The 20,350-nt window shown below is 41.0% G+C and overlaps 1 protein-coding gene across 1 annotated transcript in view; it reads right to left on the bottom strand.

Annotated features, from left to right (window-relative positions):
* Window positions 1-20,350, bottom strand: part of pex14 (peroxisomal biogenesis factor 14) — a 105,066-nt gene that overhangs the window by 27,646 nt on the left and 57,070 nt on the right. The window contains exons 4-5 of the mRNA XM_024375656.2: window positions 9,027-9,152; window positions 3,902-3,987 (exon numbers count right to left, since the gene is read on the bottom strand). Of these exons, the coding sequence (XP_024231424.1) occupies window positions 3,902-3,987; window positions 9,027-9,152 (212 nt within the window). The remainder of the gene's footprint in view (window positions 1-3,901; window positions 3,988-9,026; window positions 9,153-20,350) is intronic.

Below are 20,350 nucleotides of genomic sequence, written 5' to 3'. Positions count from 1 at the left end.
AAGCTGAAAACATCATTGTTCTTTCATTGTCTCCATAACCAGACATGTCACCCATTGAGCACGTTTGGGATGCTCTGGATCAATGTGTACGACAGCATGTTCCAGTTCCTGCTAATATCCAGCAACTTCGCACAGCCATTGAAGAGGAGTGTGACAACATTCCACAGGCCACAATCAACAGCTTGATCAACTCTATGCGAAGGAGATGTGTCGCGCTGCATGATCAAATGGTGGTCACACCAGATAAGACTGTTTTTTAAATCCACGCCCCTACTTATTTTTAAAAAAAAGGTATATGTGACGAGATTAGGGCCTAATTGATCTATTTCAATAGACAGATTTTCCTTATATGAACTGAAATTTGGGGCGGCAGGTAACCTAGTGTTTACAGCGTTGGACTAGTAACCAAAAGTTGCCTACTTAAATAAAGGTCAAATAAAAATTGTAGCATGTTGGGTGTATATTTTTGTTCAGTGTAGATTAGCAAGAGGGCCACATTTACAAAATCACAAGAGGTCGGGGGCCAATTATTTAAAAAATATATATAGTGAGCTACAAAAGTATTGGGACAGTGACAAATGTTGTTGTTGTTGTTTTGGCTCTGGATTTGAACTGATACAAAGTGCAGACTGTCAGCTTTAATTTGAGGGTATTTTCATCTATATTGGGGCGGCAGCGTAGCCTAGTGGTTAGAGCGTTGGACTAGTAACCTGAAGTTAGTTCAAACCCCCGAGCTGACAAGGTACAAATCTGTCGTTCTGCCCCTGAACAGGCAGTTAACCCACTGTTCCTAGGCCGTCATTGAAAATAAGAATTTGTTAAATAAAGGTAAAATAAATCAAATAAAAAAACTGTTTTTGTACATAACAACCCCGGCCAATTAAGGGGACCAAAAGTATTATGGGGAAAAAATAATTTATATATGCACTAAAGTAGTCAAAAGAGTAGTATTTGGTCCCATATGCTAGAATGCTATGATTACGTCAAGCTTGTGAATCTACAAACTTGTTGGATGCATTTGCTGTTTGTATTGGTTGTGTTTCAGATCATTTTGTGTCCAATATAAATTCATGGTAAATAATGTATTGTCATTTTGTACTCACTTTAATTGTAAATAAGAATATAATATGTTTCTAAATACTTATACAGTCATGTGGATGCTACCATGATTACGGATAGTCCAGAATTAATCGTAAATAATGGTGAGTGACAAAGTCACAGTTGCACAAATATCACACCCCCAAGACATGCTAACCTCTCACCATTACAATAACAGGGGAGGTTAGCATTTTTGGGGGTGTGATATTTGTGCATACAATTTTTTAAACCTTCAAAGTTTATGTTTAGGTAAGTCCCACAGATGGATTTACTGAAATGTCTTTCTCTTTGGAACGGAGCGTGTGGCCGTCAGGACCAGGTTGTCCCTGCAACACCTGAGGCTGGGTGACGCCAGTCCTAGTAATAAACACTTTTAAGTTGAAAAATATTAAATTAGTGTCAACAGCGAGTAATTAATAAGTAGGCTACTGGGAGGGCTGTGTTTACATGGCGCCTTTATAGCATAAATAAAGTATGGGCAGACGGAGCATATGGTGTGGCTAGCACTCCGCTCCTGTGACATGACAGCAGGATGCAGCTCCGTTAGGGAATCCCAACTCCCATGCTACGAGCTGGTGGGTCTCTCGCTCGATAGAGAGTAGGAGAGACTGGTACAGGTAGGGTGTGAGAGGGTGCGAGACAGAAAGAGAGAGAGAAAGAAAGATAGCGAGAGATATTTTAAAAAGTAGAGCGAGTGAGCAGGACAGCGGGTACGGAAAGGTAGGGTGTGAGGGGGAAAAAAATAAAATAACCGAAGAGCCCATACTGTATTATAATGCTGGGCCTCTCACTAGATTGAGAGGAGGGGCAGGTAGGGTGAGAGATAGACGGCCAGATGACAGGTAGGATGAGACACAGAGAGGGCCAGAGGACAGGTAGGGTGAGAGACAGAGAGGGCCAGAGGACAGGTAGGGAGAGAGACAGATAGGGCCAGAGGACAAGTAGGATGAGAGGCAGACAGAGGACATGTAGGGTGAGAGACAGACGGCCAGAGGACGGGTAGTAGGGTGAGAGACAGAACTAGACAGAAGGAGAGTTAACAAGACACCAAACTATTTTATAAAACTGTAGATTATAATTTCATGAAGTGCTACAAGTGGAGACATGCTATATGGATGCTACTGAACAAGCTCAATGTAGAATAGTGATCATTACATCGTAATGGAACATATTGTAGCTTAAGGGAACTTGAGCGTAAAGTAGTCACTTGAAGGAATGTAGCAGAATATAGGATAAACTAGTCTTCAGATAGCATTACTGTACTTGTTAATTTCACCTCTATAATTAGAGAATATATTGAAATAGAATAAAACCCCAGTACTCTATTAAGGAAGGTTATTTTCAGATTTCCTTTGGTTCAGAGTAGTAGATTTATTATGGCATATAGATCATGTACTGCTGGGGCTGGCTCCATAGACAACTCCATGGATGTGTCCCAAATAGCACTACATTTGACCAGAGCCGTATGTGCCCTGGTCATAAGTAGTGCACTACATGGATAATAGGGTGCCATTTGGAATGGAATCCATATACACAAACTCCTGCCATGGCACCCGCCATCCACAAGAAACAAGTCTCAGGCCCTACACCCCCAGAGTCATGACATCATGGGAGCGTTGTGATCCAGCAGCTACACACACACACACGATGGCTGGTCATACTGGTTGTAACGGCTACTGCTAAACTCTCATCCACCTATAAAAGAGAGTAATGGCTTCCACATGCCACTCACAGCAATACGAACAGCTACAGAGGGATTCATGTCAGTGAGGAACAAGGAGCCTCCCAGGCCCATGTTCAGGGGCTCTGGAGCGTGATAAAAAAACCAAGGGCGATTATTTTTGGAGGGCGTAATATCAAAAGAGGGTCGTGTGCTGTGCTGGCAACTTTCTTTTTTTTTGCAATAAGGAAAAAAGGATTGAGAGAGAGACAGAAATAAATATAATTAAAAAGAGGGGTTCAAATGAGATCATGTGATTGGGCAAGCCAGACATGAGCTTTTAACAACCAGGCAAGACTGATGTACGGAGCGTTTGGCATTAGAATCTAACAAAGTTACAATTGACTGATGTACCAACAAACCCCACTAATATAAATGTAATATTGGGGCAAACTGCGTTGACAGAACTCACTGGACTGTGTAAAATAAATGGTTGGATGAAATAGATCCTCTAGATCAGAGTCTTGAAATCCGGAATACTGCTAGTTCTTTTCTCCCTGGTAATTATTTGATGAAATGATTGATTAATATCACTGATTGGCCAAAGAAACCAGTGGCGCTGCAGACCTTGAGGCCCAGTCTAGATTATGGAATATGATATCAGCCACCTTTCAACCTTTAAATCCTTTGATTTCAACAGGAATGTCAATAAATGCTTACTCAAGGAATAAGCTGACAGAATGCAATCAAGGACTGAATGACCACCCAATTAGGAGATAACAGAACAGGTGCTTAAAGTAGGTATGTTTAAAGGTACAGTCTGGGATCTGGGAATCTGTTCAACGGCCATCTCAATTCTTGATATTTACCCATTGATTACTGAAGATCATAATCTAAAATATAAGAACACAACAAAACGTAGCCAAACATTGTATATCTTCAAAAGATGGTTTAACTATACTTTTGATCTCATGGATTGTCAATCCTTGCATCCACAGCTCCATCTAAGAATTTGAGAATGGTTACATTTCTCCAGCCCCAATTCTCAACTTTTTACCAAAACAAGTATGCTCCCCCCAGACAGTAGCTTTCACTTCCTGCCTACCGGAAGAGACATTTCTGGACCGAATTAAAATGGTGTACCTTGTAGAGGTGATGGAAGCCAAAGGCCATGCCCATCATGATGACAGTGAGGGCACCGTAGTCTCTCCATCTGTAGCCACGGGGACCTGAGGAGAGACAAAAACACAACATCAAATCCCTGAGTAAAGGTGACACCCTGTCATGGTGGGAAGACCATGTGCTTTGTACTGAGGTAACAAACTCATGGTAGGTTGAATTCAGTATTTTAATAGTTGAAATCAAACCCAAAAGATCTTGAAAACAGGGATGGAAATCTGCAATGTTTCCAATCAGAAATTGAATAAAACATTGCAATTAAATCAATTCTGTAAACAAACCAACCAAAAAACATTGAACTAGCTAAAAGTAATCTCTCAAGTCAAGACAATGCCAGACAAAACACTTATGTTATATGTGTATGGGTTGAGAAATTAAATCACAGAGCAAAAAAAAACCATCTTAGATTGTGCTTCTATAAACATCTAGGAGAGGAAGAACCTGTAAGGGTTGAAAGGTGAGTGTGTCTGTGGGACTGGAACTAGACAGTGTGTATCTCAGGAGGACAGAGTGAAAGTGTGTAATTGTTTCATTGTTTGAGCTGTCATCTGGGTGGGCCTGCTGTTTCGCTGAGTGGAATTTCCCACATCACAGCAACATTCAACAGAAAATGTCCCTAAACTACAACTAGTAGAGTGTTGTTTCCCCTAGATGTTTTTCTAGGCGGGAAACAGAAATCTTAAAATCGAGGGGATGAGGACAACTAGGCTAGTTCAACAAGTTTAATGTGTGTGTGTGTGTGTGCGTGTGTGTGTGTGGTGAGGTGAGCGAGTGTGCTGGGGGAGTCATGTACCTGTATCTATAGTACATCAAGATGAACCATTGACCTAACATTCAATTCCAAATTCTATAGCAAGACTAAAACCCCGTAGGACATGACTGTAAATACCATATTTCACTTAGGTGTATCACCAGGGCCTGCGTTATGGGCATGCCTTAGGGGACCTGGCTCGCCCTACCGTACCTCCTTGCCCATCCAAATAAAATATTGAAATATTGAGAATTTATTTGATCAAGACGCGCCGACAGAAAGACCCATCAATCTCAGTTAAAGCATCCGAGTGAACGAAACAGCGGCCCTCTGTCTCAGTATGTGTAGACCACGTATCTGATGCTGTCTGGACCAATAGAGTATGGAATGTAATACTATTTCTGTCCAGACAGCATCAGATACGTGGTCTACACATACTGAGCCAGAGGGGCGCTGTTTCACTCACTCGGATGCTTTCTCCGGGGATATAGGTTCAGCAGAGAGGAAGAGGCGCTCTCACCAAAATCTGTCCACTATAAGCCCAATGCGTTTCTATAGGAATAATATGCAGACCTAAGCTCGTCGCCTGCATTCCCGCCTTTGTGACAAAGACTCCTGAGCGTATTTGCAATGTGTTTACACAGCGGGAAATGCAGAAGTATTTTCTTTTTTTTTCTATGATCAGCTTGTCAAAAAAATTGACTGTAGCCCGATTGTCCATTGCATATTGTCCATTTAACTTTGACCTGTCCTGTTTTTAGGATAGGCTGTTGTTTGTTAACATGTAATCACATGCTTTATTTGATTGGGTGCCATTTAGGTTAGGTATTTGATCAGAGAAACTTGTATGGATAGAAAAATGTCTCATGACATTGTCTCTCCAGCCTGTAGGCTACAGAAAAGGACACATGCTCTTTCTACCATATGCTATATCTGCTACATGATTTACGTTTGATCATTTTTTTGATGGAATGTTGGTGGAGTGTACAGCGATGCATCTCTCCAACAGCACCATAGAGAGGCACGCTGGGAATGGACAAGATAAATATTTAGCGTCCCTGCCACTTGTTGAGAGAAATGTTCATTGTTTTTGGGCAGAATTATGTGAGGTTTTATAATGTTGCTGGAGCTCAGAAAATGCTGCTCTCATCAATCTGCCACCATGGGAGGCCGCCTAATCCTCCCTAATGAGTGGGCCGGCCCTGCACCCATTTAAAAGATGCGTGCACACATAGGAGGTCCCGTGAAAAAATGGTCCCACCTATGGAAATGAAATTCCCGTCCAACTGATTGGTTCTGGCGCCGGGTCTGTGTATTACACATTAAATGATCAGAGCATCCAGTTTTCGTGTCATTCTACAAGGGATTTGATTGATCTTATTGCTTTGCCACTTGTGTGATTTGCATGTCAAAAAACCCACTGCTGGTCTACTGTACATCGTCAAGGTGAAAAGGACGGCCCTCTCCTTGGTCAAGGGCACACGTCAACACAAATGCAGTGACGACAGGAAGAACCGGCAACCTTTCCCATCAAAAATTCAAAATCACTCTCCCATTGTCTATATGGTATACCACATACATTTGAGTCATCATCAACATTATGGCTCCCGTGGATCGTCGCGTCTGGCTATAGCGTGCCGCTCGGCAGACGGAAGAGTCCTTGAGGTGGATGGTTGACCCTGGCTACCCAGTAAACCTCTGCATCAACTGGGGGGTCTCGCCACTCACCAGTCTCTCTTCCACCTCTTAGGTCCCCCCATTACCTCTCTCTCCTCCTCATACTCTTTTCCCACCATCTCCATCTCTCCTTTTTTATTTGGTCACTTAAGCCATGGATGGAGCTCGAGTCTCCATCCCCCGTTTTTCCAATCTCCTCTCAAATTTATTGGGTTCAGAGGAGGCCTTCCTGTCCTTCCGCCGGTTGGAAATAGAGATCAGAGGATCCATTACTCCGACAGAGATGGATGCAGGCCCCTGTGTGGCTTCCCCATAACAAGGATATCAAAGAGAGGTAGCCCCCTCTTTTAGGCATGACCCCCATACAAGACTCCCCGGCACTCACCTCATTATGCAGCTTCCCTTATAGCCATTTTGATATAAAAAATAAAAAAACAGTATGGAATGGTCCGAGCCAGAGCCCCTAACTACATGGCCATCCCATCAACATCACTTCCATTACAAAACATGAGATGCCGGGGGAGTCAAGGACAGTGCAGTAATAAATGAGGGTGGAATACATTGGGAATCATTGTCATACGGGTTAAGCATTATGCGGACTTCATTCTGCATTGGTAAATCAGTGGACAGCACTCATAACCCGAGCAGTAATAAAGATATAGGTTGTACCAGGGCCTTGCTTGGGGTGAAACCCCCTGGTATGAAACATCATTGGGAGAGATTTCACGTGATGGAGGGGCGACGATATTGGTGAAATAATTACTACGCGAGGCAAATGTGTTGCTTCTGCTACTGGTAAGCACACATCATTGGATTGAGGGTAAAAAGGTAAGAGTGCATGTTGACACAATGAATATTACATGTTGTGTAAAAGGCGGTTTTACACCCACATTCACTAACTTCCATCCACACTCCACTTTTACTGTAGCATCTTGTCATACAAATGGTCTTCTGTTTGCAGTTCATGGTATCACAGAACATTGAATACTGTGAGTTACTGAGTACAGAGTACTAGTCAGTAGTAGAGATTGTGTATATATACAGTTGAAGTCAGAAGTGTACATACTCCTTAGCCTAAATACATTTCAACTCAGTTTTTCACAATTCCTGACATTTAATCCTAGTTAAAATTCCCTGTTTTAGGTCAGTTAGGATAGTTTAAGTTTAAGAATGTGAAATGTCGAATAATAGTAGAGAGAATTATTTATTTCAGCTATAGTTTCATTCATCACATTCCCAATGGGTCAGAAGTTTACATACACTCAATTAGTATTTGGTAGCATTGCCTTTAAATTTAACTTCGGTCAAACGTTTCGGGTAGCCTTCCACAAGCTTCTCACAATAAGTTGGGTGAATTTTGGCCCATTCCTCCTGACAGAGCTAGTGTAACTGAGTCAGGTTTGTAGGCCTCCTTGCTCGCACAGGCTTTTTCAGATCTGCCCACAAATTCTCTTTAGGAAGGAGGTCAGGACTTTGTGATGGCCAATCCAATACCTTGACTTTGTTGTCCTTAAGCCATTTTGCCACAACTTCGGAAGTATGCTTGGGGTCATTGTCCATTTGGAAGACCCATTTGCAACCAAGCTTTAACTTCCTGACTGATGTCTTGAGATGTTGCTTCAATATACCCACATCATTTTCCTCCCTCATGATGCCATCTATTTTGTCAAGTGCACCTGTCCTTCCTGCAGCAAAGCACTAAACACAACATGATGCTTCCACCCCCGTGCTTCCCGGTTGGGATAGTGTTCTTCGGCTTTCTTCGGCTCACCTTTTTTCCTCCAAACATAACGATGGTCATTATGGCCAAACAGTTCTACTTTTGTTTCATCAGACCAGAGAACATTTCTCCAAAAAGTATGCAAACTGTAGTCTGACTTTTTATGGCGGTTTTGGAGCAGTTGCTTCTTCCTTCCTGAGTGGCCTTTCAGGCTATGTCGATTTAGTACTCGTTTTACTGTGGATATAGATGCTTTTGTACCCGTTTCCTCCATCATCTTCACAAGGTCCTTTGCTGTTGTTCTGGGATTGATTTGCACCAAAGTACGTACATCTCTAGGAGACAGAACGCGTCTCCTTCCTGAGCGGTATGACAGCTGCATGGTCCCATGGTGTTTATACTTGCGTACTATAGTTTGTAATGATGAACGTGGTACCTTCAGGCTTTTGGAAATTGCTCCCAAGGATGAATCAGACTTGTGGAGGACTACAATTGTATTTCTGAGGTCTTGGCAGATTTCTTTTGCTTTTCCCATGATGTCAAGCAAAGAGGCACTGAGTTTGAAGGTAGGCCTTGAAATACATCCACAGATACACCTCCAATTGACTCAAATGATGTCAATTAGCCTATCAGAAGCTTCTAAAGCCATGACAATTTTCTGGAATTTCCCAAGCTGTTTAATTAAAGGCACAGTCAACTTAGTGTATGTAAACTTCTGACACAGTGGAACTGTGATACAGTGAATTATAAGTGAAATAATCTGTCATTAAACAATTGTTTGGAAAAATTGTCCTAAACGACTTGCCAAAACTATAGTTTGTTAACAAGAAATTTGTGGAGTGGTTGAAAAACGAGTTTTAATGACTCCAACCAAAGTGTATGTAAACTTCCGACTTCAACTGTATATATGTGTGTGTGCATGGAGGGGATGGTGTACTCACTGTAGGGTATAGGTGCCAGCTGGGGGGCAAGGAGAGGGTACTGGGGTCCCACAGGGGTAAGGGCCAGGGGCTCGTCAGTACTGCCCGAGCGCTGGATGGCAAGCTCAATCTCCTTATCATTCAAACCTGGAACAGAACAGACATTTACCACACAGGGTTTCATCAAAATGAAAGAAAAGTTATCTTGCAAATTCAGCAGGCTATGGTGTGAAATAGGCTATTAGAAGCGCTGTCTTTCTTTTATTACATATCGTTAATGCAGTCTTTGGTGTGCTTATCAATGCACAAGCACCTTTTTCCCCCCACTCCTATCAATAAAATAAATATATGATGTCATACAAAAGTTTTACTGTGCGTGAAGCTTCAAATGCATTCGGTCATTACTAAATGTGTAATGTGATAGGTATTTTAATATTACTATTTTTTAACTCAAAAAACATTTGATTACTAAAATATTTTGGTCTTCCTCAAATGAAAGGAATGATGACGCAATCTTTGCAAGAGGGAGGGAATCTGATTCCATTGGTCCTCAACTCACGGCTCAGACACTTCATTCAGGATGAATGGAGTTAGCCCTGAGTTAGCTAACGCTTCATTGTCATAGAAATGTACCTGGCCAAAAGGAGAGCAACATTCATGTGACTGGTTGAACTCAGAGTTGACCAAAGTTACCTCGCTCAGTAGGCCTTTCCACTCACAGCCCCGGTCAGTCCGCATAGGGGTTGAAAATGGAAGATTTCGTCACCGATAAACGCATAAATAGAACATGTTTCATGACCTGAAATAAAAGATCCCAGAAATGTCCTATATGCACAAAAAAAATGTATCTCAAATTTTGTGCACAAATGTGTTTACATTACTGTTAGTGAGCATTTCTCCTTTGCCAAGATAATCCATCCACCTGACTGGTGTGATTAAACAACATGATTATTACACAGGTGCACCTTGTGCTGGGGACAATAAACGGCCACTAAAATGTGCAGTTTAGTCACACAACACAATGCTACAGATGTCTCAAGTTTTGAGGGAGCGTGCAATTGGCATGCTGACTGCAGGAATATACAGCAGGGAATTTAATTTTAATTTCTCTACCATAAGCTGCCTCCAATGTCGTTTTAGAGAATTTGGCAGTACGTTCAACCGGCCTCACAACCGCAGACCACGTGTATTTTTTTATTTCATTTATTTAACTGTGTGGCGATGTGTGGGCTAGCGGTTTGATGATGTCAACTTTGTGAACAGAGTGCCCCGTGGTGGTGGTGGGGTTATGGTATGGGCAGGCTTAAGCTACAGACAATGAACACAAGTGCCTTTTATTGCTGGCAATTGGAACGCACAGAAATATCGTGGCAAGATCCTGAGGCCCATTGTCGTAACATTTATCCACCGCCATCACCTCATGTTTCAGCAGGGTAATGCACTGCCCCATGTTGCAAGGATCTGTACACAATTCCTGAAGGCTGAAAATGTCTCAGTTCTTCCATGACCTGCATACTCACCAGACATGTCACCCATTGAGCATGTTTGGGATGCTCTGGATCGACGTGTACAACAGCTTGTTCCAGTTCCTGCCAAATTTACCACGGAACCCGCACTTGAATGCACTCATGACTCCCATTCTAGGCGCACCAAAATTACAAATAGTTTTTCCTGAAGTGCCTTGTGAAAGCCTAACACTGTAAGATCGCATTTTATGACTTAGCTAGTCATGTTGGCAATAGAATACCCAGATTGCGATATATAGTGTATTTCGATTGCGTAAACAACAGTTATTGTGTGATCGTGGGAGGCGTGGCTATGTTCTAAACAAAAAACTATAAGTGTGCTTGCTTCAGTTCCTCAACGCCACAGCTAGGAGAGCAAAAAAATAATAATAATAATTATAATTTAAGACTCTTTCTTTGAGTCATAAAAGTGCATTGAATTACTTAGGAACTGATCATTTCCCCATAATCTCCCAAGTGTTCTTTTTCAATTGCTACCATGGTTATGCATATGCTTTCTATATTTATTCTGTTAGAAACATTTAAATTTGGCACTGTCCATGTAGGCCAATTCCCAAAAGAGTAAAGGATTAACTCTTCAAACCTGATTTGTAGTATAGGGCCCTGGGCTGGCTGGGTTATGCTTCCACCATGGTAGCTGGAATTGTGCAGTAATGAATCATGTAAAAAATTAAATATCTTAGCTAGCACAGTACGGTTAGGGTACACCCTATAGTGTGAATCAGGCATTGGACAGCACCTCTTCAGTTACCCAGACATCTGCCTACAGCAGACAGCAGAGCAGGATCAAACAAAGAAAGCTGAAACCCCGTTCTCACTAACGGCCACCAAAGGCAAAGAAAATCAGTCTGTCCACTTCTCCAGTTATATTTCCCAGGTGGAGATCTCATACACCCCAGACAGAGAAAATGCATTATTTTAATTTCCTCATTGTGATGTAAATGTATTACATAATTTTGCAAATGCCAATATAACTTAATCTTCAGATCTTTTTTAATGATTTTAGTGATGATTAAATTGCAAAGAGCTCCCTAATGGAGAATGGGAGGGGGCAGCGGGGGGGAGTCTTATTTTATTTTGTGGACTGAAAGGATTTTATTTCCGTCGCCATATGCTTCCATGGGTATGTGTCTCGTCTTTAATGAGCATCATAATCTAAACAAAGACGAATAATTACAACTTTCAATGAGCGTCTGAAAAAAGGCTGGCATTGTTCATTCCGAGATCAACCAAAACACAACAGTGGAGAACTAAAATCAAATATACTGATGTGACTCACTAGACAAAAGAACAGGGTCGTGTTCAGTAGTACATACTGTAGCAAAACACTTTGCAGCAGAAAACGAAAACAAGCATCTCTTATTGGATACGTTCAGTTAAGTACCTCCCAATTTCAAAACTTTTCCTCCCTACTGACCATGATTTTAAACACTTCCAATCAGCTGGCTCCATTGAGGCTTGTTGCTGGGGAGAGGTATAAGGGCTAAGGTGTGGACCATAAGGCACTTTCCTCTGTATTGCAATGTGTAGCATCACTGGCTTGCTCCTGCTACCATTTTACCTCCATTTCCCCATGTGATTTCCCTGAGTGTGCTACTGGGCTTCCTGGGTTTCCCTTCCTCCTGCCTTCTGACAGAAAATCCCCATTGCCGAGATGGCCTTTTAACTTGGGCCATTCCCCTGGGCTTTGGAACATTCTACTCCACACAGCAGGCCTCCCTGCGGTGCTGTGTCATCCCAAATGGCACCCTATTTCCTATTTAGCGCATTACGTTTAGGGCGCTGGTCAAAGTGCACTAAATAGGGAATAGGATGCCATTTGGTATGCACAACTGAGTTGCAAGAGAGTCAAGGGGGATGAGGTTTGCTTCATTTGAGACCGCTATTCTTATTTGCTGTACTATACAGGGCTGTGGGAATGGCGGAGAGATGAGAAGAGGGTTGAGAGAGGAGAAGAAGCGATTTGTTGAGCCATCTGTATACACATCAGAGTCTGAAATCCATGTGGAGCTAATCATTACAATATCAACATGTGTTGTGTGACATTAACACACACACACACCATTTCTTCTATTAAATGTCTATGAAATGAGAGAGCAATGACTGCCAGTTAACCAAATCATTTGAGAAGCATTGTGTCACCCAAGTACCTGTGTGAGTGCGATGCAGAAGACTCGTAATTGCGGTCCCAAAAGATGTCAAATGAGCATTTACTGCCCATCTACAAACCCATCTTGATGAAGAAGAATCAACCACAATCTAGCCCTCTTTTTGACATCTTCATGAGGGGCTCTAAAGGTTCTTGGAGAATCAACATGTGTGATGCTGAGAGGCACCTACAGTATTTAAATGCACCAATGGCTTCAAATGGCCATGAAAATGGTTGAATAATTTAAGGCAAATATTGGCCAGCCTGTCGTCAATGGCGGGCCCTGAGTGCCAGGAAGTGGCCACCGCCATGTGCTGAGCTCGTGCAGTCAGGCTGCACTGTCCAATAAGCAATAATGTGTCCCTGAACTCCGGATTCATCTGACCACAGCAGACACAACAGTGGCAGATTATTGAGTGAGACATGCAAGGGTTGCATCCCGAATGGCACCCTATGCACTAGTTTTGACCAGGGTCCCTACAGGCTCTGGTCAAAACTGGTACACTATACTGTATATAGGGAACAGGGTGCCATTTGGAGCACAAGCCCATATTTCCATTTCACCATAGAATGAAAAAACATATTTTAGTACCCTGGGAGAGGTTCCCATTTTCCCTTTTCACCTTGAAATGTAGTTCCTCCAAAATAACTTTATAAAATGTCCTCTTAAAAATATGTGCATGTTAATGGTGTTGGACCTCTTTAATGTTGTTGTGTGTGCAGCACTATGAAAGGGCTTATTTACTTTACATCAAAATAAAATGCATGGAAATTCATAAAGCTGTTAGGGTTTCTTGTCGAATTAAAGCTTGCTCCACTATTGTGTGCTCTGATCCGTTGATTGTTCAGAAAAAGGCGACGACAAATGAAAGACACCTCATATCCATTTAGAAAAGAGAGAACAAGGTGAAACAGATTTTTACATATAAAAGGAAAAGCCTACAAAAAAGGATTGTGGAAATTTATTACGGGTTTCCAAACCTGTGGAATGACCCCTGGACCCCCATTTCGGATCGACCTGGCGAGGAGATGAATTTTTTAAGACATAAATTACATCTAATGACGACACCGTAAAAAAGAACAATAATGGAAAGCTATTCTGTATTTCATTATACTGTATTTGGTGCACCTGATACACGCCGCGCCTGTTTATGAGTCGCCGTATTAGCAGATGCTCAGCCGAAGCATTTGCTGTGACCTTGCCATTCTCATTGGGGCATGAAATTACGGTGCTGGCACCTCGATATTACAGCTATAAATACTGTAAACCGCATATCTGGCCTACGTTTTCTATTGTCTTTCAACATAAACCTGATCGGTATTTATTTAAAGGAAAACCCATTGCTCGTCACATTATTTACGCCTCTATTTTCAGTAGGCTCTTATTCTCAGGGCATTTTTTTAAGGGCAAAGGAGGCGGCGAGGCCCAGCCACCATAAAACACATTTTTCCAATTCTGGCACATCTGAACTTTATGGGTTAAGACCCGGCCCGGACAGCCAATTATAAAAATTGCTTACTAAAATATTTTGGGTGCTAAAAGGTGAATGCTTTTTTACTGTCCTACAAGGTGAATTATTAAGTTGCCCTTGAATGAAAATTACTTACATTATGAATATGAATTCTTTTAAATATATGTCAGGGGTCATAAATAGATGGAGGTCAATGGGTTATTGAAAGCCGGAGTGCAACTTTAACCTGTTTCTCATGCTGTGCTGGAGGAGATTCTAGTCATGTCATTTGGTGTCCCCGAGAATGGCACTATTGCTGCTTGAAAATGGCATGCCCTAAATAATGACCACTCTCATAGCTTATTCATTTATGTATTAAAAAAGAAGACTCTCCTCTCATTTCCCTGCTTTATCGCCTTGTACTGATGACAAAGTGGGAGAGAACCGGGGCTAGGTGGCGCCGTGGAGTAATTTATAACCACATCAATCCCTTTACCTTCTATGCAGGCCTTGGTCATTGCCATTTTTGTCCGAGAGGTGAGTCGCATAACCCCACTTGCAAACAACATCCTATTAATATCTGGAATGATGAACCTTATCCTTACCCTTCATATCAATAATGGTAATCAAATGTTCCCCATGACCCTCTATCAATGGCCCACTACTCAGGGTGAAACCTATTATATATAGTTACCTGCTGTATTACTTCTTCAGCTTATTGAGCCAAACAACTACTGGAAGCTTATTTTCAGATTTTTTTTTTTTACACACTTATTTTAAAAAGTCTATATGATTATTCTGAATATGATGCCACAGTAGACATATCCCCAGTCTACCAGTCATTTTGCAACGTAATCAGGGCAGTTACTGCTTCCCTTCTGGACATGTATCAGTGTCTCAGCTAAAGGCCTGCTTTCAAAACATGTCGAAAGAAGGCTAAGGGGTGTTTTCACTGTTGCCGAAATTAGATTTTGTTTTGTCGTTACATGTAGCCTACGTGTGCACTTGCTAGTTGCAAAGGGAAATCGTTGTGCCAAAATGAGGCACAGAGCTCTTCAGGTGCTGCAACTGTTAATTGTGGGGCCTAGATAGCACAAAAGCCCATATGAGTCAGGAATACATTACCGCTCATTACAAAAGAGAAAACAACTTTTAGATGGAAATTTCCCCCAAATCGTGCCTGTTGTGATTGGAAAACAACCATTGATGTGGACTATGTGGACTTATTCATCTTGACCCAAAGGGGGGGTCGTTAAGCCGATGTACTGTTTATGGCACTATATAGCTTGGCACTGATTATATCCCTTATTTTGCATGTAAGTAGGGACAACATGAGTGGTCTATTATTCACTATATCAAGTCAAACGAAGGTGGAAAGGATCCTTTTGAAAATACCCCTATGTGCATGCTGTAGGTTTAACGTTCAAGATCTCAAAACAAGTCAACTACCTGACACATAGCCATCAGCGAACATGCATAATTACATATTGATCTAAAAAATACCTATTTTTACTAGTTCTGGAGGGTCTAAGTTTCTAACATCTCCTAGAATAAGATATTTTAGACACTTTATTAATCAAAGAGTCATATCGGGGCTGTGAGAAATACTTCAGCACATTTCCCATTCATTCAGTGATATTGACCGTATGCAAAACACAAAATGACATTTTTTTTCTATGCATATTGAAATAGACCACATTATTGCGATCTCCTTGGGGAAAAAAAGCTGAGAAATAACAAGAGGCATCCTTCAGCGTAGATTAGGGCACAAATCTGCAAGGAAATAATAATGTGGAGGCGAGATTATTGTGTAAAGAATCTGCAACATGCAATCAAAGTGTGCCCTGTTTTCCCCTTCATCAGCTGGCCAGCATAAGTACTGGCAGAGAGAGGAATCCAATTTAAATTCCACTCTACCGGGTGATGGTATTGTTTCATTTTATGTGTGCTTTGACATTTCTGCCTGTTAATATAGAGTAAAATCGGGAAGTATTTACATAAATATGACATTAAACTCTATTAGAAATTAAGAGTGACATATATTTGTGCTCATAGCAGAAGGGAGGAGGTAATTGAGTTCCAGGGTCAAAAGGTTGAGAGAAGTGTTTGGTAGGCTGTGGATACATGGAGAGAGGAGGAGGAGGCAGTGACTATTGGACTGTCATCTTGTCCATCATCATGTTTGCCTTTGCTCGTAAAGGATGAGACAGACAACGGGCCAATAGTCTCCACATTCATTGGTATGGGGTGTGGCCTTCTGCAAATTAAATAGGGGTTGACTCATTTCAATGCTGCTCTTATATGTGAATGTAGGCCTATTCATGAATTGTTTTTAGCAGAATAAGTGACAAACATCTTTAATAAGAATATACAGTTATTATGAAAGTATATTCTCTAACTGAACATAACTAAGATAAAAAATCTCAATGAACAAATTACCTTTATTTAACTAGGCAAGTCAGTTAAGAACAAATTCTTATTTTCAATGACGGCCTAGGAACAGTGGGTTAACTGCCTTATTCAGGGGCAGAACGACAGATTTTTACCTTGTCAGCTCAGGGATTCGATCTTGCAACCTTTCGGTTACTATTCCAACGCCCTAACCACAAGGCTACCTGACGATCCCTTTAAAAAATAAAAATAAATCATTAGCTTGCTTCTTACTTACCTAGGATGTTTTCTTTTCAACCAAACCATTTTACATATCTGTTAGTTGGTTATTTAGCAAAATCCAGAATAATCTGGTTAGCATTTTTTGAGAATTTAGCAATGCTAGTGAAAACAGATTGTACCAGTTAGCGAGGCATTCAAAAGCATGATTCAAGCAGGAATGGTTGAAATCTACATTTCTTACTACTGAAAGCAGAGCTGTTTCTCCACGCTTTTGAATGAACCACTAACTGATGCAATCCACTTCCAGTAGCATTGCTACATTCTCCAAAAATGCTAAGCAGGAGATTCTGGACATTGTTGAACCAACTAACAAATGTAAAAATGGTTTTGACAGTAAGTCAGTCAACACCCTAGGTAAATAAGAGATACAACTTTTTTTAAAGTTAACTATCACCATAAACTTTAAATATGCCTTTGAGCAACATTAAAATAATAATCTAACAATTGGATAATCATATCAACACGAGTAGGCACCAGTGCCTAAAATGTTGTAAGAGAATTCTAAATTCTAACCCACTGATTTTGAATTGAGTCTGTTCTCCTGAACATTCCAGATCAACATCAATTGACATTTGGAAATGTTCTTGATATGATTTCAAATTCTAATAGAAGAGAAAATAGTGAACAATTAGTACAGTTTATTTTTTCCCTATCATGATGGGAAAGGATTCAACATGGCATGACAATGATTTGAGATTCAAATATGTTTTAGTCTTATATCAAACCATTTGATATACAATAAGACATATCACATGAAAGATACATTTTACCCCTTGAAGAAAATGTACTTTGTAATAATATGAGAATTCTACCTTGTGTTGATAAGGTTTTAATAACCTCTGCATTCTGCATACCTAATCAATGAGTCTTGCAAATAATGCAGGCGACATCATCAAACGTAAGCCTATTATGCAGACCTTTCTGGCTCGGAGCTTTCTTTATTTGAAACTCTACCCCCCAAAATATGTGCTAAATCTAACAAGAGCGAGAATGATGGGCATAACTCATTGGGAAGTCTTCTGCAATAACATGAATAAGGGCAAGGCGAACTTGCTTCAGTGAACTCAGCAGGACCATGAAAAAAGGAACATTTTATATGAAATTTAATAAACTGAAATTGGTTTAAGATTAGTCAGCACTTTGTCTAGAAGATTAGTTTCCCTCCTACCCTTCAACACATGCAAGGCGCTCACAAAGTGATACAGCATTGTGACATAATTACATTGTTCAAGGTGAAGCTCAGTAGAAATGGCTTTTTGCTTACAAGGCAATTTGAGAACATGCACATTTACAAATATCATAGTAAACTGGTGCTACTCAAAGGCAGTCCAGGGAAAAGAAACCAAAAGAAAACAACACTTGCTTCAATCCAATTTTGGGGTCACAGGGAAAAAGACCCTGGACCGACTGATGTCTGCTTTGCGATATTACAGTCGGGGTGTGAATTGGCTGAAGTGCTCTCTATTGGTAACATTACCATATACACTGAATAGAAATATAAACGCAACATGCAACAATTTCAAAAATTTTAAGGAAATCAGGCAACTGAAATAAATAAATTAGGACCTAATCTATGGCTTTCACATGACTGGGAATACAGATATGAATGTGTTGGTCACATATACTGTACCTTTAAAAAGGTACTTGATTGTGGCCACACTCCACTTCAATGGCTGTGCGAAGTTGCTAGATATTGGCGGGAACTGGAACACACTGTCGTACACGTCAATCCAGAGCATCCCAAACATGCACAATGGGTGACATGTCTGGCAAGCATGCAGGCAATGAAAGAACTGGGACATTTTCAGCTTCCAGGAATTGTGTAAAGATCCTTGCGATACGGGGCTGTGCGTTATAATGCTGAAACAAGAGTTCATGGGGGCTGATGAATGGCATGACAATGGGCCTCAGGATCTCGTCACGGTATCTCTGTGCATTCAAATTGCCATCGATAAAATTCGTTGTCCGTAGTTTATGCCTGCTCATACCAAAACCCCACCGCCACCATGGGGTACTCTGTTCACAACGTTGACATCAGCAAACCACTCAACCACATGATGCCATACATGCTGTCTGCCATCTGCCAGGTACAGTTGATACTGCGATTCAACCGTAAAGAGCGCACTTCTCCAGTGTGCCAGTGGCTATTGAAGGTGAGCATTATCTCCCACCGAAGTCATATATGACGCCAAACTGCAGTCAGGTCAAGACCCTGGTGAGGACGACGAGCACACAGATTAGCTTCCCTGAGACAGTTTGACAGTTTGTGCAGAAATTCTTCAGTTGTGCAAACCCACAGTTTCATCAGCTGTCCGGGTGGCTGGTGTCATATGTTCCCGCAGGTGAAGAACCGATTGTGGAGGTCCTGAGCTAGCGTGATTACACGTGGTCTGCGGTTGTGAGGCCGGGAGGACGTACTGCCAAATTCTCTAAAACGAAGTTGGAGGCGGTGGTAGAGAAATTAACCTTGCATTTTCTGGAAACAACTCTGGAGGACATTCCTACAGTCAGCAAGCCAATTGCACGCTTCCTCAAAACTTGAAACATCTGTGGCTTTGTGTTGTTGCAAAACTGCACATTTGAGAGTGGCATTTTATTGTCCCCAACACAAGGTGCACCTGTGTAATGATCATGCAGTTTAATCAGTTTATTGATATGCCACTAGTGTCAGATGGATGGATTATTTTGGCAAAGGTGTAATGCTCACTAACAGGGATGTAAATACATTTGAGAGAAATAAGCTAATGTGTGTATGCAACATTTATGGGATCTTTTATTTCAGCTCATGAAACTTGGGACCAATATTTTACATGTGTTTATATTTTGATCATCATCCCTCAAGCATGTCCAAATGACTATTTTGTCCAAAGACGAAACATGCCAGGTTGTGTGTTTTATGTTTTCTCCCAATCTCTTGTGGATCCATGTGCCTTTACTATTTCAGTACTTAAATGACTAAAACCAGACAAAAGTATGAAAAAAAGATAATGGACCTATATATGTTTTAAATAAGATCATATTTGAGAACTAACAATCACCAAAATACAAACTAAATAGTCAAGGAGAATCTAAAATAAAATAAAAAACTATGCATTTTTTAGATTTTGTTACAATGTTTATAATGTGACCCATGGCAAAATGTGTAGAATTGCAGGAAATTTGTTTTAAAACCACCAAAATGCGTCACTGCAGTCAACTGGAAGGCCTCTAAAATGTTACGTCAGCGACCATTACCATTGGCCAGGCCCATGACCCTGCCCCCAAACATTTATTTATTGCACAGAATAGAATAGGCTGACCTTTGTACTATGGGGGATAGTACAGTCGTGGCCAAAAGTTTTGAGAATGACACAAATATGAATTTTCACAAAGTCTGCTGCTTCAGTGTCTTTAGATATTTTTTTCAGATGCTACTATGAAATACTGAAGTATAATTACAAGCATTTGATAAGTGTCAAAGACCTGTATTGACAATTACATTAAGTTGATGCAAAGAGTCAATATTTGCAGTGTTGACCCTTCTTTTTCAAGACCTCTGCAATCTGC

The sequence above is a fragment of the Oncorhynchus tshawytscha genome, linkage group LG16 (assembly GCF_018296145.1).
Source record: "Oncorhynchus tshawytscha isolate Ot180627B linkage group LG16, Otsh_v2.0, whole genome shotgun sequence".
Taxonomy (NCBI): domain Eukaryota; kingdom Metazoa; phylum Chordata; class Actinopteri; order Salmoniformes; family Salmonidae; genus Oncorhynchus; species Oncorhynchus tshawytscha.
Note: the sequence above shows the minus strand (reverse complement) of the source record. Positions and strands in the feature narration are given on the sequence as shown.